This window comes from Rhineura floridana, chromosome 1 (genome assembly GCF_030035675.1).
Source record: "Rhineura floridana isolate rRhiFlo1 chromosome 1, rRhiFlo1.hap2, whole genome shotgun sequence".
NCBI classification, from domain to species: domain Eukaryota; kingdom Metazoa; phylum Chordata; class Lepidosauria; order Squamata; family Rhineuridae; genus Rhineura; species Rhineura floridana.
The window spans coordinates 106358112-106381520 of record NC_084480.1 but is presented as its reverse complement, the minus strand read 5'-3'; the positions used below and the strand labels follow the sequence as shown (position 1 = coordinate 106381520).

The 23409-nt window shown below is 38.9% G+C and overlaps 1 protein-coding gene across 1 annotated transcript in view; it reads right to left on the bottom strand.

The window, feature by feature from the left end:
• Nucleotides 1–11646: 11646 nt before the first annotated feature.
• Nucleotides 11647–23409, bottom strand: part of PTAR1 (protein prenyltransferase alpha subunit repeat containing 1) — a 57167-nt gene continuing 45404 nt past the window's right edge. Inside the window, exon 7 of the mRNA XM_061628371.1 lies at nt 11647–23139. Within this exon, the coding sequence (XP_061484355.1) occupies nt 22794–23139 (346 nt within the window). The 3' untranslated portion in view covers nt 11647–22793. The remainder of the gene's footprint in view (nt 23140–23409) is intronic.

The window sequence follows — 23409 nt, the reverse complement described above, 5'->3', positions numbered from 1 at the left end:
TACAAAGATTTAATAGCATCACATTTAAGAGACCTTTCATATAAAACGTTTAGTGGGTAGGTTTCATTACAGCAGCCATGAAGACCTCACCTCTGGGAGGTGATGTGGCTTAAGGTCTATAACTAGTTCTTTAATTCATGTCTTGGAACAGTGCCAGAAAACTACTCCCCTCCTCTGTCCTGCCACCAAAACTTGCAGTTTTTAAGATCAGAAAACTCAAGAACTGCCATAGAAAGAACTGAATGCTTATATCATTTGAAAGCCTGGAATTCTAGGTTTCAAATGTCATAAAGCTTTAATCTCTAGTTTCTAGGAGCTTGTGAAATATTTACTGTGTGGGAAGATGGTTGAAAAAGTGCCTAGCAGAACACCATTATTTCAAAACTAATAAAAGGTATCATGGACTCAGATCTAGCAAGCCAAAAACAATATTTTTAAAAAAACTTGGCATAATCTAATATGGTGCCTTTTACTATCAGCTGCTTTACTGTGTACTATATTTAGTAAGAGCCTTTGAATTCTGTAAGAGTACATAAGGGCAACTTTAGATTACAGAAGTATTTTCTCCAGAATGTCTTCACTAACAAAACCTCATACCACATTCCTTTATATAGAGCACAGAAACATACAAAAAGGGTATCTAACCAAATAATGGGAAGATTTAAATCTCTAGATCCTAAAATCAAATTTTGATATTGAATTTTAGAGGGGACAAGTTGCTCCATTAATAGTTTTAAATACTTGGGAGTCAAAAATGTTGGCAAAGAAAGAGTGCCTGAATGTATTTTTCCACAGCAGAGTTACAAGGCCAAGAAGCACAGAGTCCGTGCAGATCTCAAGGACAAGTATCCAAGGCAACCAGCTGGCCTTATCTATAAGACTTAGCAGATCTGGCCAGTCGGTGTGGGGGTCGAGGAGTTTGTTAGTAGAGAGAAAGAGCTTGTAAATGTATCCTGAAACTTTTCATGTCAGTAAAAGTGACTCTTAAAACCTATGTCTTGTCTGGCTGAGTGCTTCAACTGGCATCTAGCCTGTCACTATACTGTTCTGCATCCTGGGCATCTGCTTGCACCAGGTACAACATCCAACAAAAAACCCAACTATTGTTTTAATAATGCTGAAAAAAATGTTTACAATAATGGCAATACCTGTTCCTGAAATTAGATTTCATAATTTAATTTGAGAAATCTGCTAAGTACTGCCATCTGGTCAACCCCACCCCCACACAGTAACTAATTCAGCCTCAAATGAATATACAAACTTTGCACTGTATTTCTGAGATGACCAAGTGTCATGGAAGATCATAACACATAAGTGGATCTCATTGTGCCATAAGATTTCTTGATGAAGAATCAACAAACATCTCTAAATTTTACCCTACTATATTTATCAGAGAATATAAGAAGAACCCGCTGGATCAGGCCAGTGGCCTATTTAATCCAGCATCCTGTTCACACAGCTTGATCAACCAGTCATTATGTCTGAAGATTGTTTAATGAACTTGTATAGTTTATTTGTTAATGCTAAGTTTAGAGCATCAGCAATTGTACTTTAGGAACTTGTGTTAATGTGTGTTAAAGACTGCATTTGAATGAGCCACACACTGGGTCGACATCTTCATAAAGCTATCCACTCTGACCCCAAGGTCTCATTCCTGGTCAGTCACCACCAGTTCAGACCCCATGAGCTCATATGTGAAATTAATAATTTTTGCTCCAATATGCATTACTTTACACTTGTTTTTGCCATTTTACCGACCGTTCGAAGTCCTTTTGGAGCTCTTCGTAATCCCTTTTTGTTTAACAACCCTGAACAATTTAGTATCATCAGCAAACTTGGCCCCCTCGCTGCTCACCCCTAACTCTAAATGGTTTATGAACAAGTTAAAAACCACGGCTCCAATACCGATCCTTAGGGGACTGCACTTACTACAGCTCTCCATTGGGAGAACTGTCCATTTATTCCTACTCTCTGCTTCCTGCTACTTAACCAATTCCTGATCCACAAGAGGACCTCTCCTCTTATTCCATGACTGCTAAGCTTAGCATTTGGTGAGGTACCTTGTCAAAAGTTTTTTGAAAGTCGTAAGTACACTATGTCCACTGGATCACCTCTATCTATATGCTTGTTGACACTCTCAAATAATTCTAATAGGTTAGTGAGACAGGACTTTCCCTTGCAGAAGCCATGCTGGCTCTGCTTCAGCAAAGCTTGTTCTATGCTTGGTTAATTTGTCTTTAATAACTTTCTACCAGTTTTCCCAGGACAGACATTAAGCCAGCTGGCCTGTGATTTCTGGAATCCCCCCTGGATCCCTTTTTAAAGATTGGCATTACATTGACCACTTTCCAGTCCTCAGGTATGGAGGCGGATCTGAGGGACAAGTTACATATTTTTGTTAGAAGATCAACAATTTCTCATTTGAGTTATTTGAGAACTTTCAGGTGGATGCCATCCAGACCCAGTGATTTGTTAGTTTTTATTTTGTCTACTAAGCCTAGAACTTCATCTCTTGCCATCAATATTTTCCTCGGTTCCTCAGTCTCTTCCTGCAAATGTTAGTTCAAGTTCAGGAATCTGCCCCGTGTCATCTACTATGAAGACAGATGCAAACATTTTTTAGCTTCTCTGCAATCTCCTTATCCTGCTTTAGCACACCTTTGACTCCCTTATAATTGAAGGGTCCAATCACCTCCCTAGACAGTCTCCTGCTTTGAATGTATTTAAATAGTTTTGTGTTGTTGGTTTTTATGTTCTTAGCAATGTGCTCCTCAAATTCTTTTTTAGAATCCCTTATTGTCTTCTGCCATTTGTTTTGCCAGAGTTTGTGTTCCTTTTTATTTTCCTCATTCAGACAAGACTTGTTTTTTGAAGGAAGCCTTCTTGCCTCTAATAGCTTCTTTGACTCTGCTCATTAACCATGCTGGCATCCTTTTGACCTTTGTGGTACCTTTCCTGATCTACAGTATATACTCTAGCTGAGCTTCCATTATTGTGTTTTTAGACAACTTCCAAGCATTTTGGAGTGATGTGACCCTCTGGACGTTGTCTTTCAACTTTCTTTTTACCAATCCCCTCATTTTTGGGAAGTTTCCTCTTTTGAAGTCAATTGTGCCTGTGTTAGATTTTCTTGGCAATTGTCCATTTACATGTATGTTTAATTTAATAGCACTATGGCCACTGTTCCCAATTGGTTTGATGACACTAACATCTTGTCCCAGGTCCTGGATGACACTTAAGCTTAAGTCCAGGGTTGCCATCCCTCTGGTCGGTTCCATGACCAACTGTGCTAGGGCACAGTCATTTAGGATATCTAGAAATTTTGCTTCTTTGTCATGACTGGAACACATAATGTAGTCAGTTTATGGCAGGGTAGTTGAAATCACTACATTTCCTCGTTTGGATGTTTCCTCAATTTCATTTCTCATCTCAAGATCTCCCTGAGAATTTTGATCAGGGTATGATAGCACATCCCCAGTACTAAGTTACTCTTGGGGCACTGTTAGCACTGTTAGCAAGACTCCTCTGTAGACATGTGTAGACATGTGTTTCACATTCACACATTCTACAAGTCTTGTGAATTAGGATCTTTTGGCATTGGCAATAGTGTGTCTTGGCAGATTTACCCAGTAACTTGCACTCACACAGATCTTAAACATGGAGATATTTATTATATAGACACAGAATCAAACCATACACATTTAACACTTCAATGGGGAATAGCTCAGTACATATACATATCTATTGACATCAGTGGGGATTAGCTCAGTAATAATGTGATCCTCCGTTGCGCAGACTGGTAAGCGGCGGTAACGCAGCCAAAGCTCTCCTCATGGCCGGAGTTCGATTCCAATAGAAGGAGGAAGTCGAAGCTCCGGTAAAAGGGGTCGAGGTCCACTCAGCCTTCCATCCATCCGTGGTCAGTAAAATGAGTACTGGGTGGTAAAGAAAGGCCGGGGAAGGAACTGGCAATCCCACCCCATATATACGGCCTGCCTAGTAAACATCGCAAGACGTCATCCTAAGAGTTGGAAACGACTCGCACTATAAGTGCAGGGACACCTTTACCTTTAATGTGTGTGGGAAAATTAGCTACATAAACCTAATCACAACTAAACTCATACATACTTTCAAAATACACACACACACAAAGGAGCAAGCACAAAAGGCATAAATGGGGGGGGGGGGTTGAGTTCAGCACAACTGAGGAAGGTACACTAGCCTGCCCTTTCTCTCTCTCTGGGCTCTCTGCAGACTAGGCCTCTGTCATGCTCAGCTGGGCAGGGAGGACCAGAGCATGGCTTCTGGAACAGTCACACACACAGTCAAAGATAGGCAGAGGGAGCAGATGTGGAGGCTTGGCTTGTCCCAAAACGTTTTCCAGTGCCTAAAAAATCCAAATCCCTCCTTCCAACACCAGCGTCTTATCCACACATTGAGACTACAAAGCTGTGACTGGCTGGCTGGCTCTGCATGTGGAACGGCTAGCATTTCAGAGAAAGCCACCTTAGAGGTCCTGGCTTTTAGCATCCTAACAGCAAACTTAAGTTTTGCTTCAAGGACCTTACGGCTGCATTTCGCCACATCATTGGTGCCACTGTGCACCACGACCACTGACTCCTCTCCAGGACTATCTACCAAGTTATCTAAATGATGGGCAATATCAAGGAAAAGTTGGGTAGGGTTTTTTTTAATACAGTGAATTAAATATTGTTCAATGGTGAGTAAGGAAACAATATAAGATAGCATCCTGAATCCTTTGTACAGAGGAATACGCATGTTACACTGCTGCAGCAGAAACAACAGAGTCTTGTGGCATCTTAAAGACTAACACATTTGATTATGGCATTTGCTTGCATGGTCGAGTCCATGAAAGTTTATGCCACAATCAATTTTGTTAGTTTTTAAGGTGCCACAAGACTCTTAAGATTACAATCTTGATTTTCTTTGTTGACGAGGGAATGGAGAGCATGCGTCCCTCCAGATCAGGCGTTCCCAAACTTCTGAGTTCACTGAGAAGTTTATGAGCTTATAAAGTTGACATCAATCCCAACCCAAATCCTTAAAAACGTAAATGATAAAGTCAAGAAACTTCAATATATAATCAACAGTTATTAATAATCTTTCACCATTACTAGGAATCATAAAATGTAAAAAATAAGGAAGAAAAACAAGTGAAAATAATGATACTATACTTTTTAACTTCTTTAAGGAGATGGCTGGGCCTGATAGCCTTTACCAAGTGTATTAATATTGGGCTGTAAGTTTGTGAGTTTGAACCTTAAGTCACTGCATTCTTTGATGATCAGCCTGTTTGCTTAGAAGAGCACTAACATCGCTGAATCCAGCTTCAACCTGTACAAACTTGGAAATGCCAGCAATAATGGCTCAATAGCTACCCAAAGGTTTGGATATTTGGCAGCAGTTTTCTCACTGCCCTGGTAACCACTAAAGCCCTTACCATAGTAAAGTTTTTTTGCCTCAAGATCCAGGCTTCTTTTACACCTCTAGGCCTTTTTCAACCCTAGGTCGGTATTCACCCCTACACAGTCCCACTGACTCCAGGGTGGCAACATTAACCACTTTGGGAAACCCTGCTCTAGATGTTTTTGGACACCATCATAAGCCTCAGTCAGCAATGAAGCGAGTCATTTGGACTCAATATTTGGAGGAGTACAGGTTCCTATTCCAGTTCTTGACTCGCTTCCACATTATTTTGGAAACCTCTACCACACCCAACACATAGTTTACTTCCGAGGAAAGGTGCTCCATAACAGAAAAATATTACCTCTTGGTTTCTATTATTTTAGCTTTCAAAAGGACATTGGCAGTTTTCAAATGTCTCCCTATAATCAGAAGGGTTGGAACTTTTTAAAATAAAAACAAAAGCAGAGATTCTCAGGATGCAAAGATGGCCATGAGACTGACCATTGTAAAGAGTCTGTTTTTCTTACCTACTTACCTTACTGACCCCACCACAGAATGTGCATGAAGGAGAAAAGGAACTGTATGGTTTGCTTTAATATTGTACCATATTACCTTCCACTCACTGGGAAATGGTCTCTTACCTCACAGCTTCCATCAGAATGATCAACCAGAATTACACTATAGCTTCAACTATAGGTCAATGACACTGCAGATGAATGAGTTTGGCTGACATGTTTTATTCGTTCAAATCAAGCATTGCTAAATTGAGAAGGCTGCATGTTAGGAAGCCACTGGAAGAAAGCTGGAACCAAGAAATCTGTTCTTGAGACCTGTCAGGGTTTCCAGTCGCTCCAAAGAAAGTGAAATAATAGATATATTTTGTAAATGTTGCTCCTACACTCCATGCATATGGAATTCGTTTTTCTTTCAACAATGCCTTCTACAAAGAAAATGTAGGTGAAGACTTAATGGCTGGGTAGAGGGTTTTTAAAATTACTAGCTTAACTTAAAATTATATCAAATTAATTTTTATATGTCAGTGTTTTATTTAAATTTATATCCCACCCTTCTTCCTAGAACGACCCCCAAATATTGCAACCTTTCTCATAGGGGAGTCACTCCCATTTCCTGATCATTTTGGTTGCCCTTTTATGAACCTTTTCCAGCTCTACAATATCCTTTTTGAGGTAAGGTGATCAGAACTGTACACAGTATTCCAAATGCGGCTGCACTATAGATTTATATAATGGCATTATGATATCAGCAGTTTTGTTTTCAGTACCTTCCCTAATGATCCCTAGCACGGAATTTGCTTTTTTCACAGCTGCACATGGATTTTGCCTTTTTCACAGCTTGATCAACTAGTTATGTCTGAAGGTTATTTAATGAATGTGTATAGTTTATTTGTTAATACTAAGTTTACAGCATCAGGAATTGTACTTTAGGAACCTATATTAATGTGTGTTTAAGACTGTGTTTGAATGAGCTGTAAAAGTACTCCGTGTATTAAGGTTAAGATAGCTGTGCTGTGCCACCCTAGTCAGAGGCAGCACGCTTCTGAAAACCAGTTGCCGGATGCCTCAGGAGGGGAGAGTGTTCTTGCACTCGGGTCCTGCTTGCGGGCTTCCCCCAGGCACCTGGTTGGCCACTGTGAGAACAGAATGCTGGACTAGATGGGCTACTGGCCTGATCCAGCAGGCTCTTCTTATGTGTGCTGTGTTATATTAGAAGTATATATTAACTACTAAAGACTTAAGAATATATTTTCAGTCTGTATTTCTTGGATCAGCTAGGAAATCTCCTTGAGATCTGGGGCTGTTTAAAAGAATCCAGAACAGAGCAAACTTGTCTGAGTAAAATCCTGACATGGCCAGGGTGAACCTCACACCTTTGCAATTCTTTGCCTGCCATGGCTGACTGTCTTGGACAGACATTGCTATTACTGGGGGCAGAAGTGGGGATGGAATTCACTAGGTACCTCAGGAGTCACATATGGTCTGGCTTGAGATGGTTTTGCTTTCAGCTTTCTAGCCTCTTAATTGCTACTCCAGTTCCCACAGAACACTGCAGCTAAACCACTGGAAGCTTTAAAATCAAACTCCAGATTAATTTGAAAGTTTTGGATAAATTTATGCCCTATGTTTAGATGGTGTTTCCAACTGTCATGTCCACACAACATAGCTGCTGAATCAGACACTCCTAGTACATTATCTGAAGTCCTAGAAGTGTCGGTTCTTTAAGTCAATCTGTACAACTACATATTCCATAAGAGCATCTGTTTCTATGGTCTACTCACCGCTTGTACACATTAAAGGGCAAACTGAACATTATACATAGATACATGTAACAAAGCCTCAGCAACTTGATTTTGAGTGAAGCAGTATTTAACCCTTTACCCACCTTTCATTTTAAACTCAACAGCTTCCCACCTAGTTCCCTCCCCCCCCCCAGGAGTTCCAAATGTATGTATAGGATTGCTTGTCCCATGATGATGATGATGATGATGGACTGCCTTCAAGTTGATTCCAACTTATGACTTAGGGTTTTCATGGTAAGTGGTATTCAGAGGTGGTTTGCCTTCCTCTGAGGCTGAGGCAGTGACTGGCCCAGCGTCACCCAGTGAGCTTCATGGCTGTGCGGGGATTCGAACCCTGGTCTCCCAGGTCGTAGTCCAACACCTTAACCACTACACACTGGCTCTCATATAAACCTGCAAAAAAGCTATTTGGAGGACCTCCAGATGTCCCCACCTTCAGAGGCAACATGAGTCTTCCTGGTTGTACTGCCCTGTTTTTAGAATGCTCCCCAAGCCACCTATTCTGATGTCTTTTTGGACCCAGGCAAAGACATTTTGATTTTCCCAGATCTCATCTACATTGTTTTTATACTGTTACAGCTTTTTTATTGTGCTTACTCTCTTAATGCATTTGTTGTTGTAAATGACATGTTTGTTATGAATTGTTAAGTGACAGTAGAAATACTGAAGAGCAACATATACTTTAAAAAAGTAGGTAAAATAACTAAGCATCCTACAGAGAAAAGTGTGTTTTTAGCAGAAAAACAGCAGTTAATGGGTTAAGTGCACCTTCCCTCAAAAACACAGCCTCCCAAGACTGCATTTATTTATTTTTAAAAACTGTCAGAGCTTCATTTGCCATAGCAACTATTTTTTAAAGCAACTTTTTCCCTACCTTTTGTCACTAGATGGTGTTGGACTACAACCCCCATTATTCTTTACCATTGGCCATGCTGATTGAGGTTGATGGGGTGGGTATGTGTACTTAACAACATCTGGAGACCCAAGGTTGGGAAGACTGTTAGAGAATTAAAGTGGGATGTATATCAAAAGGCATTTGCTTCAGAGGAAAATTGTGTGTGTGTATTCTCCTTTTCTGTATTTGCCTAAGAATGCCATAATGCTGGAGGAGCAGGCCTCATCTTCATGGAAACGTGGAGGAGGAAGAGCAAAGTAGGGATGTGGCCTCTGAACTATGTCTGTGCATATGCTAACAATATGAGATCATCTCCTGCCCTAGAGAAGGATTGTGGACAGGGAGAAGTAGCAAGAGGGGGAAAGTGGTGGTCTAAAACAATTGATATCTGAATAGATTGGGAAGTAACACTGAGGATTTATTTTTAAGTTTTAACAAAGAGCCGCCCTGGGCTCCTACTGGAAGAAAGGGCAGGATATAAATCTGATAGATAAGATAGATAGTGTTCTGTACAACACAGAAGCTAACACCAAAAGCTAGCATGGATACAACAGAACATTTTCCCAAATCCCTTCTTGTTGTATTCAAACCTCTCCTGTTGTTTTAAACCACCACTTCCCCCCTCTCATGTTCCTCCATCCCTGCTTTACTCAAAACTTTCCTGTTGTTTAAAATCAACTTTTACCTCAGTGTTCCACTATCCCTGCTTTGCTGAAACCTCTCCTGTTGTTTAAAATGGTGTGTGTATGCAAAGGTGGCTGCATAATAGGAGAGGGAGGGGGGAGGAGATGGAAATGGGGGTGGTCTGTGTACAAGAGGAAGTCGAGATAAAGAGGGAAAAGGGTAAAAACTGTGCACACGCAAAGGAGAACTGCAGAAAAGGACACAGGTGGTGGCATAGAGATGGGAGTGGTCTGTGTGCAAGGAGGAGTTGAGAAAAGGAAAGGGAAGAAAAAGGGCTGACGGTGAAAATGGGGGCACAAAGGGGGCTGGGAAAAAGGAGGGAGTAGGAGGCAATGGAAATTGGGTGAAGATGAAAACAGGTGCAAAAGGGGCTGAATAAGAGGAATGAAGGCTTCATAATTGGGCAGAAGCTGAAAAGGGTGCTTAGTAGTTTCAATGATTTGGGAGGAGGAAGATGCAAGAGGTTACCATGGGGGTGGTCTGTGTGCAAGGGAGAGTTACCGAAAAGGAGGGAGAACGAGGTACTCACATTGCGATGAAGTTGAAAACGAGTGCAAAGTGGGTTTGCTGAAAATCAGAGAGAAGTGGCTTCAGAAAAGGGCTTTGGAAGGTGAAAAGTGAGCTTAGTAGTTGTATGGGAAGGGGAAGCTCTAGAGCAGCCTTTCCCAACCTTTTGGGCCCCAGATGTTGCTGGACTACAACTCCCCTAATTCCTGACCATTGGGCATGCTGGCTGGAGCTGATGGGAGTGGTAGTCCAGGAACAACTGTGGACCCAAAGGTTAGGAAGTACTGCTCTAGAGGGTTACAGTGGTGGGAGTGGGGAGTTGGTGAGCGGAGCAAGCAAGGGTGCAGCTCCTAGTATATAGGTAAATAGATAGGTATATGTATATGTGTATATGTGACACAAATAATTTAAGGCTCTTAAAATAGACTGCTTTGCAATTTAAGCCTTGCTTAAATTTAGTCTTGCTGCAGCTTGCTCTTCCATACTGAAACCTGAAAGTCTCCCTACCATCTTGATAAAAGACTGAGAAGAGAGTTAATTATACGTTTAAACAGACAGTAGTGGTTCAGATATGGTTATTTCTTCCCATATACATTCTAAAAGCTGAGACAAAAAAACTAGATTAGAAAGAAACCACTTAGGATAGGTTCTGCTTTTATTGAGATACCAAGCATTGATTGCTTCTCATATTATTGGGTTTCTTTTCATTAAGTAAAAGTTAAGCATCAGTTTGAAAGTAAAATGATTGCTGGCAAGAGTAATTCTTTTTATAAAAAGTTGCCTGAAAAATATCTTGATATCAATGCCATCCTTTAATTTTTTTTTACCAATCATCTTGGTTCTGCTGCAATATCATATGGCAGATTTCTAATGGCTGAGTGGCATATTAAATGGACTTTATCTAACAGTAGTAATTATTTCCAGTAGATTGCTAGGAAGAATCCACAAGCCCCCTGCCCTGTGACAGCTGTCAGTCAGAAGCATATGGAGCCTTCAACACTTAGCCTCCTGCCACTATAGTGTCACCACTCTTCTAAGTGGCAGCAGTCATTAGGGGACTGGAGTGTGTATATGATGCAGTCCTGTACTTTGCAATGTATGCAAAGAGATATATTAAAACCCAATACTGCTTGTTTCTGAGGTACTAATACAAACTGATTCCTACTGCATTGAATATGATCACAGAAATTCTATGGGTCCATTATTAATATGCAGGCTATTAATCAATTACTCCGTGAGGCTGATCTTCAGTGTTAGCACTTATATTAATTTACAGGAGAGCTGTAGCTGAATTGTAGAGAAGATATCCAGGTACATTTCTTGGCATCTCCTAGTAGGGTTAGGAACATTCCCTAGAGAGCTGCTGCCTGTCATTGTAGACAATATCAAGCCAGGTGGACCAATGGTCTCATTCAGTGTAAGGCAGTATAAAGATCTAAAAAGCAGATGGAAGTCCCAGATAACCGTACACTCTAATAATCTTACAAAGGAGAAACTACTGTAAATGTAACTTTAGGATTTAGTCAAATGGGAGACAGATTTTAGAATTGTTTTTATTTAAAAACTACCAACATTTAGCCAATTTTTTACATTATTTTCCATTTTATATAGGAGTACAATAACTTATAACTGTGCTTGGTATATTCTGTCACTAGAACCATTATATATGAACACAAAAAGGAATCCATACACATACCCCATATTTAGTGGTAAGTGGAAAATTCATTTTGCTGATCATTGCCACCATTACCCACCACCACCATTTTGCCTATTAAATTTGGAAGACGTCAGCATAAGAATGGCCAGAGCTCCAGAATCAGTCTGTAATATACTTTTTTATTACTAGGATAAAGTAAAAAAAAAATGAATACAAAATATTTGAAGAAAAAAGTCAAGGTATCACTTCGGGGCAGACCTGGGAAACTGTTTGGCAGCTATTGGCCAATACTACCACAACATCCATATATGTCAGTATTTTAAGCAGGATAAAGTTTCTACTACTCTCCAGACCAAAGCAGAATTTCATAAAATTACAAGACAGCAGCGGTTTGAGTGCTATAAAGATGTCAAACCTATTAAGAAGCTAAGTTAAAGTGAGAATGAGTGGAAGAGGATATGCATTCCTAGGTAAAGTACAATTTCAGAAGTATTTATGTAGCCACACTAAACCTAAAATCATAGCAGCAATATAAACCAGTGAGAGAACTGATACAAAGATACACAGTTTTTCATATTGCACCAAAATATGTACCTTGGATTTTTAAAATGGCAGAGTCAAAGCAATTCAAAATATGTGAAAAAATATCACTACAATGACATTTTGTCCATGTGGTTGTGTCCACATAAAGTGTGTGATAAGTAATACTGTAGCATAAGAAAAAGTTGCATTTGCATTGTACCAGTGTAACCAATCCTTCCCATTGCATTTGATTTAATACAGATAGCACTGGCAATTCCACTGTATTTCAGGCATCAGAAATGGATCCTTCTGTGAAATAGTTTCACATATACACCTATATTTACCCCCAGTAAACCGTGACCAAAGCTCAGATATGGGGCAGGATGAATTGAACAAAAATGACTTTTATATGTTAGTCAAAGATATAAAACCCATCTCAATTTTAGTTGCCCATCCACAAGGAAACAACTAAATTTTCAAAGGGAAAGTTCATATATCTCATTTTATTTTTTTAAAAGCTTTTCAAGGTGTCTGAAAGCTAATGAGCATCCAAATCTCAGGTCAAGTTTGAAAAATAATAGTGAGTAGTGTGATGTGTTTTCTGAAAAAAATAAAATAAAAAGAGCTGAATAGACAGAAATTAAAGGTCAGTGCATATGACCAGTTGTCTTCTTCATTGCCTTGATTGCACCATCCATATTGTTTGTCAAAACCAGAAACTGTAATTGTAGATTCTGTCACAAGTTTTCTAATGCAATTTGATGACTAGCCTGCAAAAAGTGAAGGTTCTGCTCTTGGCCAACTATCCCAGTTGCCCAAACATCTTAAGTTTACTGCAATTCCAGGCAGGAAAAAGTAGTCAAGCATATACAAAACAGTTAAAGTTAATTGGTCCCTACTCTAAAAATTAGTTACCATTAGGATTTCCTCATATACATCTGCATAGAAGCTTACACTTGTGCTGGAATTATTTTATTTATACTGTATAAAGATAATGGTTTAACCTCTCAACAACCACCACCCAGTGCAATACAAGTTTAGGCTACCCAAAGAACTTCTTGACAGATAGTTGGGCTTGTAGTTTGGATATGAGAAACTCAAGGTTAAATTACCACTTCAGTGACATCACATTAGGGACGGGATCTGCATTTCAATGCCAGTTTGATTTTTGCTCCATTAAACGTCCTTCCAGTACTGCTTTGTCAGGGATCAATGTTCACCATTTGCTATAAATACCTATTCTTCCCCCCCCCCAAAAATCATTATTTTTAAAAAGCAGTTTTTTCATAGATTTTTTTAAAAAATATTTTAAATGAAATATCAGTATTGATATTGGTATTTTGAGGGAAATGTTGATATTAATATTGATATTTTTGTGATTTACTGTTTTTTTTAAATCTGCTTCAGCCACGGAATACCACTAGGAAAAAAACTGATCCATGGGGACAACAAAAGCATATAGGAAATATGGTGTTAAATTCAAATTTTGCAAAATTCGAGCACATCCTACATCACACTTCACCTACAGAACCTTTTTACTGTTTTCTCCTGATAGCAGTCTTTGTTGTGGAGTCCAATAGATGATGTCTCCAACAAGGGTGAATAACTTATGTCACTTAATTTCACTTTTGCCCTATCCCACATTCTTAGGGTAGCATACAGTATCATTCTTATTAAGAGATAATAAAAAATTACAACAGATGCGCATGCGCACATAAACCCCACCCCCACACTTAGAGAAAGAATGTACTTTACCTGCTGTGAATAATGACGCTGAAAGACAATTAAAAGCTCCTCCTATACCTTTGCCAAATAGCCTGTTAGAAAGATAAAGCTGTCATTCACAATACATATAGCTGACATCAGTGAAATCTGAACCAATAACCAGCATTGATATATCTTTAAATTTCACTACAGTAGGAATATGAATTGTTATTCATTACTGGCGTAAGATAATAGTAAGTACCATAGTAAATAAATGGATCAACTTTTTTGCTTTGATCTAAATTGAAATCCTTTGTGTTAATGTGCTGCAAGATATTTATTTCCCATTTGTCAGTGCATTTTACAACAACATACACATTCTAGATGACAAATTACTTCTTTGCATCTTCTGAACCATGGAGCAATGAAAATTTAGCTGTTTCAATTCTTAGTTTTTGGTGCAGTGCATATCAATTCCTTGTGTAAAGAATAGGATCATATATTTTTGCTCACCTTTTTACAGCACATGAAAATATACTATTTAGACAGGAATGAGTCTATTCCACACCATTGGCAAAGGTGACAAAAGCCTGATTCAGAAGTAACCAAAAAAAAAAATTGTTTTCCATTACATGAATGAGTCACAATGAGTCTCAAGCCCACTCTGCCTCTCCTTTCAGCATCAGTGGAGCAGATTGGAGGTACTATGGCGTATTTAAACTATGTTTTAATCATACCATAGTTTAAAAACCACAATTCCCTGAGCTTTGGCATCATAGGAAACTGTGGCTTGTTTAAAATTGCAAGTGAAAGCTCTCAATCTCGGGTGTAATGGCAGAGGGACTGCTCAAACCTGAGGGTCGCTATGGCTCATTGACATAGCAGAAAACTATGACCTTGTTTCATCTGAACTGGGCCAAAGGGTGGTTTTATTCTACCTTTCTACCTTATTCTCCTATACTAGCCGCTAATGAAGAGCTCTCACACTGAAATTAATACGAGATTGTGCAGTAGCAGGAGACTTGTGGATTGCATCCATTAGATTGTTCCATAAAAGCTAGCATATACAAAGTACGGTATTTGTTTCGAAAGTCATGTTGTAATAACATAAAAACAGGAAACAGACTCTTTCACAAAGAAAACATACTGTGAGGAGAGAGAGAGAGAGACAAGAATATCAGATACACAATGCAAGAAAGTGCTTTGGGCCTCTGAAGAAATGAATGGAAAACAATCCCCTAGTGGTTCATGCCACTTATGCATTCAGTTTAGTTTTACACAATGGAAATATCCATGTTTTTCCATCCAAATGTTTATATAAGGGTACTTGGCCATAGTTACATATGTCTGTGCACTTCCCCTGGTGTTGCTGTTGTGCATCCTCTGCTTTTCAAAATTTTAATCTAATCAATTTAAGTCCCTTGTTTCACTATAATAGTAGTTTACTACTGTATTATATCTCTTGACTTGATTCGGTCAACACTTTTAGGCTGCAGTCCTATGAACACTTAAGTTGGATGTAAGCCCACTGAAGTAATGTGACTTGCTTCTGAGTAAACATGCATAGGATTGTCTATGCTCATTAATTTTGGCTGAATTGTACTGTTAATAAGCATGTTCCAGATAACATTGGTGTATTAATCACAAAAAGCTGTCTGCCTCAGATGATAAACCTCTCTCCTCCCCCGCCTCCATAAAACTGGATCTATACATGATCTTGGTATCTGGAGACCTGTTGCAGTTTAGGTATTACAATGTGTTAACAAGAGCGGCAGTATAAATTAATTAATTTGTGCTGTTAAATAGGACATTATTTCAAGTCCCCCTTTCAGGAACACTTAGCTGCAAAGAGATATCTGGCAACCTACAAGAACAGGCCCACAGTTAACTAACAAACAGCTACTTTGATTTAAGATAGAAAATAACCGGTATGTTTGCAGAAGAGCAAAAGGCAGATTTTTCAAAGCTTTTAACCAGTTACAGCATTAGTTAGATGGCTACACTTTAAGAGACTGCTATTATGTATTTAGAATTCAAATAGTTACACATCATTAGATTTTTTTACCATTATATAATGCACTAGATAACCTATGCCCTGAGTAAAGCACCACTGCAAACTAGAAGTCACAAGAAAGTCGGAGTTCCTGCCTGGATATACAGCGCAAGCATCAACTAATCACATGTACCGATTTTCATCATTTGATAATTGTACAGTTGCTTGGTTTGCAGAAATAGCAGAAAGGATTTCTGGCACTGGAGAGCTGTTTGACTTCAAAAAATATAGGAAGCATTTATTTCTTTATTATTAGTTAAAGCTCCTCATGAAAAGAAATCAGATTGGCTTAATTGATAGAGTTCTTGCTTTTCAAAACCCAAGCTTTGAGGTTCTAGATAAAAGCAGGCTCATCTGAAGACATAGCCTTATCTTGGTTCCTGGGAGGTAGTCAAGTGTTATCCGAAAAAGCCCCTCCCCCCATTACACTATACTCTTAAAAGAGAAAACTATTTAGGGCATCATAAATTAAACACAGTAAGAGAGAAGGAAAAAGCGTCCAACACTGGCTCCTCCCAAAAGCCATATTTAAAAAACACATTTGAGAGTAGTGGGATTGCCTCCTCCATTTCTTTAATATCAAAAGTGCCTTAATGTCCACGGATGTGCTGTCAGTGGAGGAGAATGGGTCTAAGGTGCTTTTAAAAGTCACATCCATCTTTCACTCAGTTGATCTTGAAATGTCTAGAGCAAATATAAAGTGACATTATAATTTTCAGCAGGTTCAACTTGTGTATTCTGCAAAACAAAGCATTACAGTTTGGAATGGGAATAATGATCCAAAAACATGACTACGGTACTCTCAATGGAAACCACAGAGCACCTTTAAAAACTGCTTGCTGGATTTGGCTGTACATATAACATAAGAACCAGCCATTCTCTGATCCTGGCCAACATTATTTACTTAGAACAGATACAAAATAGATTATTTCAAGAAGGGTAGACTAAGGAAAAATGAATCCTATTATGCAGTTCATATTCTAATTAACACCATTCCCAGATAATATGAAAAGTTTAAAGATTTAAGTTATAGAATAACAATATTACTATATTTTCTTCTTATACACAAGCCTGCTACACAAAGGTAACAATGCAACTAATAATAAATTATGTGTGGATTATTAAAATATCTATTATTTAAGTCCAGCATATCAAAAGAAAACTGCATTTAAAAACTATAGTATGAACACTCACCAATTGTAACAAGCAGGGGAAGAGAGATTTAAAAAGTGTTTCAAACCTACAATACAAACAAATGGCTTTTGCTGGTGTTGGTTGCATTTTTGCCCACCATATTAAATCAGTATAATCATAGCTCAATCTATTCCTGTGTTAAATTATAATGTCCATTATTTCACAGCTGTATTGATTACAATGTCAAAAATAACTGTTCTGATCCTTTTGCTATCTGCCTCCCCAATGTTACCTTAAAGCAAAAGAGGGGAAAACAAAAACCAATACTACAACTGCTATCTAGAAAGCTCATCAGAGGGGCAACCAAGCCACTCAACCTAGGTTTCTTTCCATGGTGGCAAATAATTATCAAGTAGTACTCACATGGGTGTTTCCCACTAATTTAAAATACAGTTCAACATGGCATTTACCATAGTGCAAATATTAGCATGACAAGGCTTAACACTGCATTAAAACTAATATAAAATGACTGATCCTGTACTAAGCGTTTACAAATAACTGTCAAAATAGCTATCTTGTATATGCCACTTTTTTAATCCTACTAACTATACAACATGACACTGAAGCAGTAAGCACACTAGTTGCTTCAAAAGCAGTGAGAATGATTTTTCTGGCTGCATTTTGAAGCAACTTGGCCCTTGGCTGGACACACCTCCTTTTCCCCACTGCTGACTTCAGCTCTTTCAGGACCATGCACAGCAAAGTGTTGGGCCAGTCACTGCCCACAGCAAGGTGTTTCCATTGGCCACACCTGCAGGGGCAATGGATTTATCTACCAATCAGTTGCAAAATCTATCTGAAGCTGAATTTTTTAAAAAATGTACTGGAACTGATCCAACCAGATTTTAGAGTGAAAAGCGTGGTGGTGTTTGACTAGCATTGTGTGCCTGCATTTTCAGAAAACAGAGGTGGAGATGTGTTGGAACTGGTAAAACAGTAAGGGTGTCTCAACCCAAAGATTCAATTGCTTTTTCAGCATTAGTCAGTGTGCACATTACTGCAGATAACATTATGCATTATTTAATGTTTGTTTGCTTATGTTGATCTTAAATGGGATTCTCATTTCTGGAGTTTACTGTCACCAAAAAGCTGCCACTGCAAGATGTTGCAAGGAAAAACAAGAAGATTGGATTTGTTTGTATGGGAAACAGTGCAGAAAAAGAACAGACCTCTGAATCCTTAAAAATGCACATGCAGTTAAGTGCTCAATGATTTTTGATACTGTATATGTATTAACTCAAGAAACTGTAACAATAAACAGCTTGGTGCTGAATGGGTGGTCAGGTGTTTCCTCAGTAATGCCCATTTAATTATTAAGTTTTAATATCTTGACCTCCGACATACTAAGCGCTCAGTCTAATGTTACTTAGACCTCTGCTGGTGACTTTTAATGTATGGTAATCATGGTTGCCCAGAGGCACAGCTAAATATATGTGATATATATAGCCTTTTTCCAGTCTGAGACTTCAAATAAATCAGTCAAATTAAAAGTTAAGTGCTCACTTGTGAGTTCTATTATACACTACAAACTTTCACATTAGAAAGCATATTACTAAGGGACAATTTCTTACACATGCCAGAATATGCCGCCAACAGAAAAACAAATACAAAATATTTGCTTTTATTTGCTTGTGTGTTTAAGTAATTCTTTAGATTTTGCAGGAGAAACTATATATATATATATATATATATATATATATATACCAAATATATATATGCTATGAACCCATTCACCTAATTTTCACTTTGTTTATCTTTCTTTTTAGGTTCTCAGCACTGCCAGAGCTCAGCTACATAAAAAGCCAGGTTTCTATTTGCCTTTTAGTTTCCACTGGAATTGTTAATCAGTCATTAGACGATTTCTAGTTCCATTTATATCCCTTTAAAATAAAAGAACCTCTGCTATATTATGCAAGCTATTCAGGCAAGTTTAAAATCCAGAGGTATTTCACTGACTGCAGACATAGAATTTGATATGTTTCTGCATATACAAATCCCACTTCCATCACTGGGAGGAAATAAATGCATATTTAAGGGCAGAGTTTGACTTTACATCTATGATAATGGAAGGGCTGCCAAATTTAATGAGCAGAGTTACTTTTATTTATATATAGCTCCAGGGAATCTATCCGGCACCTCAGCAAAAATGGATTTTAAGTTACATTTCCTTATTATCTTTCAAAGCTTTTATAAAATCAATCCAGCTTAAGCAAAGAGGGAATTATCTGCCCATGATGAACCTTTTTTTAATTGCATCTCTATTTAAGATACCCATCTCTCTCCTTTGTACATTTGTATGGATACACCTGAGGAATGGCAAAACCAAGAGACAAATGGAGTAATTCTCTATGTGCTGCCATAGCACATCCCTGATTTATTTCAATGGAGCTTGCATGGGAGCACCACATGATCCCACTGCAATGAATGAAGAGTCTCAAGGCTTAATCGATTGTGTATTGTGAAGAAGTCTTGATGAAAATAAACCTGAATTATATGAAGGGTCAGCATTGTCAATAGCACTTCTATGGGCGGTGTCAAACTGGTGCCCTTGCACTCCCAGAAGGGCTTTTGAGCCATTTGATCAGATGCCTCAGTTAATGGAAGGGAATAATTGCTGAATCAAAAGCATCCCTCTGCAGCACCCCAGAAATTGGATTGAGAGATAGGAGACCTTCAGGAACAGAATGGAAGCTGATGCAGTGCGGCTGCAAATCAGCGAAAATGTCTCCCCTCTTCTTCTGATAGAGGGGGCATCCAACAAACCAAAAGTCCTCCCAGCTCCAACTGGATTCCACCCTGTTTCATTAATAATACAGTGCCCATTAAAAACCCAATGGTGATAAACTTTCTGGGAATGGAACAGCTACATCAAGGAATCCCTGGCATCATTCTCACATAATAGTACACCAAGCTGTTGCTTACCATGAACAAGCAAGTGTTGTGGGTGTTGTGGTGTTCAGAGAGAATATTGTGGTTGCTACACTTCTCACCCTGGTCTTGGTCCTACTGCTGCTGCACTACCCGTAGCTAAGCCACGGTTTGGCTTGGTGTTGCATGTGAACCTAGATTGTGGTGTGTCTCCTCCTGCCCCCCTCTCAAAAAACCCCACAAGCAGTAAACCAAGAACAAACCTTTGTTACAGCTCGTTTTGTATGGAGTAATACAGATCACAAGCCTAGGTTTACAAGTAATGCTAAGCCAAACTATGGCTTAGCTCTATGTAACGTGACAGCAACAGGACCAGAGGAAGAGCAAAGCAGCCACTGTTTTCTCACTGTGCACCAAACATGGCTGCTCGTTCATGAGAAGCCCTAGTTTGATTTACCCTTACATGGAAAGCAGACCTCTGTCTGCTGAGAGAAGCCTAGACAGGGGCAGTATTAAATGAATATTGACCTATGCTCAGATGGCCATCCTGAATTTATCTTCCAATCAACTTCAGAATTTGAGAGAGGCAGAGAAACACCTTAGCATTACTGTTCTTCCTTGGGCAAACTAGTCAGTTCCAATACTCATATGGAATTTAAACTAACCATTGCACTATATACCCTTTAGCTATTGTCAACAATCTTAGATGCTATCGAGATTTCTCCTGCTCATACTACTTTCTCACCTAGAAAAACAGCAAACACACTTATCTTTGTGCAAGGAAACAAGCACGACTATGACTAGAAATGTTTTGCCAGTATTTGGATTTGCCCAGTTGGTAGGCTGTGTGAGAAACCTGAGTAAACTGTTATTTTCATAAGCCCATTTTAAAAATGTGTGCTGCCAAAGCTTCCTGTGACCTATAGGGGTGGTTTTATGGTATAATGTATTCATATTTTAAATGTGCTGTAAGTTGCTTGGAGACTTTTAAGTAACAAGCAACTAACAAGTCCAAATGGTATATTGCTTTCAGGCAAGCAGTATTTTCTTTGTGGCCTTAAAGAGAGTGTGGGCACACCCACAAATCTCACAGGCTTGAGAGTGCTGTCCTTATAGTGTTGGCTCAATCCAGGGGCCCCTTCCATGCATGGAGCTTTAAACAATGGTTTCCCTATTGACTGCAGCATGCACAAATTTCAGTATGGAACTCCTGCTCATACACAAGACCGAGTAGTTTTGGTGTACACATGGAGCTTAACATCAGAGCAGTGTTCTTCAACCTTGGGTCCCATACTGGACCATACTGTCTGGGGATGATGGCAGCTGTAGTCCAACACAATCTGGGGACCCAAGGTTGAAGTACTGTGCATTAGGGCCTGTGTATTCAGTGGGCAGTACGTGTCTATTTAGCAGGGTATTACCAGAATGGTTAAGGAATCTCAGATATAGGTCAGCACTAAATAAACAGAACGAATAAATCATACTGTTCAAATTCTGTCTGCTGTTTGCAAAGCAATAAGGAATAAAAGCTTGACTGCAAGAACCCTGTCTCTCTCTATTTGATGGCTTTGTAAGTAATAAGAAAAAGTCACAAGGCAGCTGAAGACAATTCTCTTTCTTTTTCAGAGGAATTATCTATAGGAAAAGTCTTAATTGTTGTTGTTCTTCAAACACACAACACACACAAATGTTCACCTTATAGCAAGATACTTCCAGCATAAGTATCTGCACTGAATTATATGGGGCACGTCATGAGGCTTTCCGTAATTCTGTAGTGTTTGTAATTAATTCAGAATTATCCATAATTAACAATGACTTAAGTAAAATGAAATAAATAAAAATATGACATGCAATGAAGAACTTTAATAACCACATGGCTGGTGTAAGAGGGAAACGCTTTCTCTCACACATCTTCACAACTCTCCTGCAATTTCAAATTAACCATACTCCATTAGAACTGGCGCTACAATGAAAACGTAAGTAAGGTCAGAGTAATTCAAACGTGAACCAGAAACAAATTGTCCGCTACTGGAATGTTTACAGAAGAGAAGCAGTGCATTTAAAGCAATTCAATGATTCAGTGGCCTATGGGTTAATGTGAAGGAGCAATATGCTAGTGCATGCTGCTCAAAAGTTCCAGCTTTGCTCAGTCCTGACTGACTTTACTGGGACACAAACCATATGCTAGCTTCATGCTACATGCAGACCAGTGGCTGTGGTTTGTTTGTAGAAGTCAAGGTTTGTTTTTGGTTTGTGGCTCATTTGATGGGAAACAAATCACATGCACTTGCAAGCCAGTGTTTGTGGTTTGTTTTCCCCAGTCAAGCCATTAACAGTAAGCCAAACCCAAACCTTGGCTTCTACTTCAACCACTGGTTCGCATGCAACATCCAGCCACTGGTTGTTTCCTCAGCACAGCAAAGTCAGGGGTGGGAGAGGAGTAAAGAGGCAACTTTTGAGCAACATGCACCAGCATTTGCATTAAACCATAGTTAATGGTTTAACATTATACACGAACCAGGCCAATTAAAAGACTCTTACTCAAAACTATCAGGCCAAAACCCTGTCTGCACTGATGTTCTTGATGACCATCCGTTGTGGGTAATGATTTGATTAGCTACATTTGTTAAGGAAGAGAGACTGAGAAATGAATTCATTTTCTAGTTGTATTAGCTTCTGAAAAACTTGATTTGTCTTAATATAAGGGTGTTTAAAATATATCATTAAGGAATTTGTGATATGGAGTTACCCTACAGAGGAACACAAGCTCAGAAAAACCTTTTAATGATTAACACCAGGGTGTTTTAAAATATAAATTACACTAAAACCATCATCAGCAAATGAAGTTTAGCACTGACAGCAACAACGAAGGGTGGATAGTGCCAGATGGCATTACTGGCACCTGTGTTTGAAAAAAGAATATTGCACTAAATGAAGGACCCTGCAGGTTGTCTGGTTTTCTTCTTTACTGACCTAGAAAGGAAACCAGCCATTTTTTGTATGCCCCAGCAAACCTTGCCTGCTCTACATCCCTACATGTTGATAAAACTTGATCGATGAACCTGCATTCTGCTTCAAGACTGACAGAGTCCTGCATAGGAGCACGTTTCAGGCGTTTTATTTCTTGAGTGTAGCCTTGTTTGTTGGATTCAAGCAAACCGTCAACATCCATGGCTTGGGTCACATGACCAAATGCATCACTAAGGTGAGAGTTATTCAACATTCCAACGCTATTGTCTGCAGGTGCTGCCCAGACACTTGAAAGTAGAAGTTTGTTTTTTAAGTGGTGCTGAAGGTAGAACACACGCCGTCTTCAAAGAGAAGAAATCAGAGAAAAATCAAATGTTTAACACTTTTTAAAATGCAGCTGATTATCAATAAAATTTCTGCCCTCTTCCCCACAAACATAATTACTTCACAGCTTGTTAAGCATTTTTTTTAAAAAAAAGGCTGACTTCCAACTCTGCATACTGGACATGGTATAGAAAAAACTATACTTAAGAAAATTTGATTGTATGGTAAATGAAAAAGATGCAACACTTGCATATACTGCTGTGAAATTCATGAAAAGCAAAATCAAA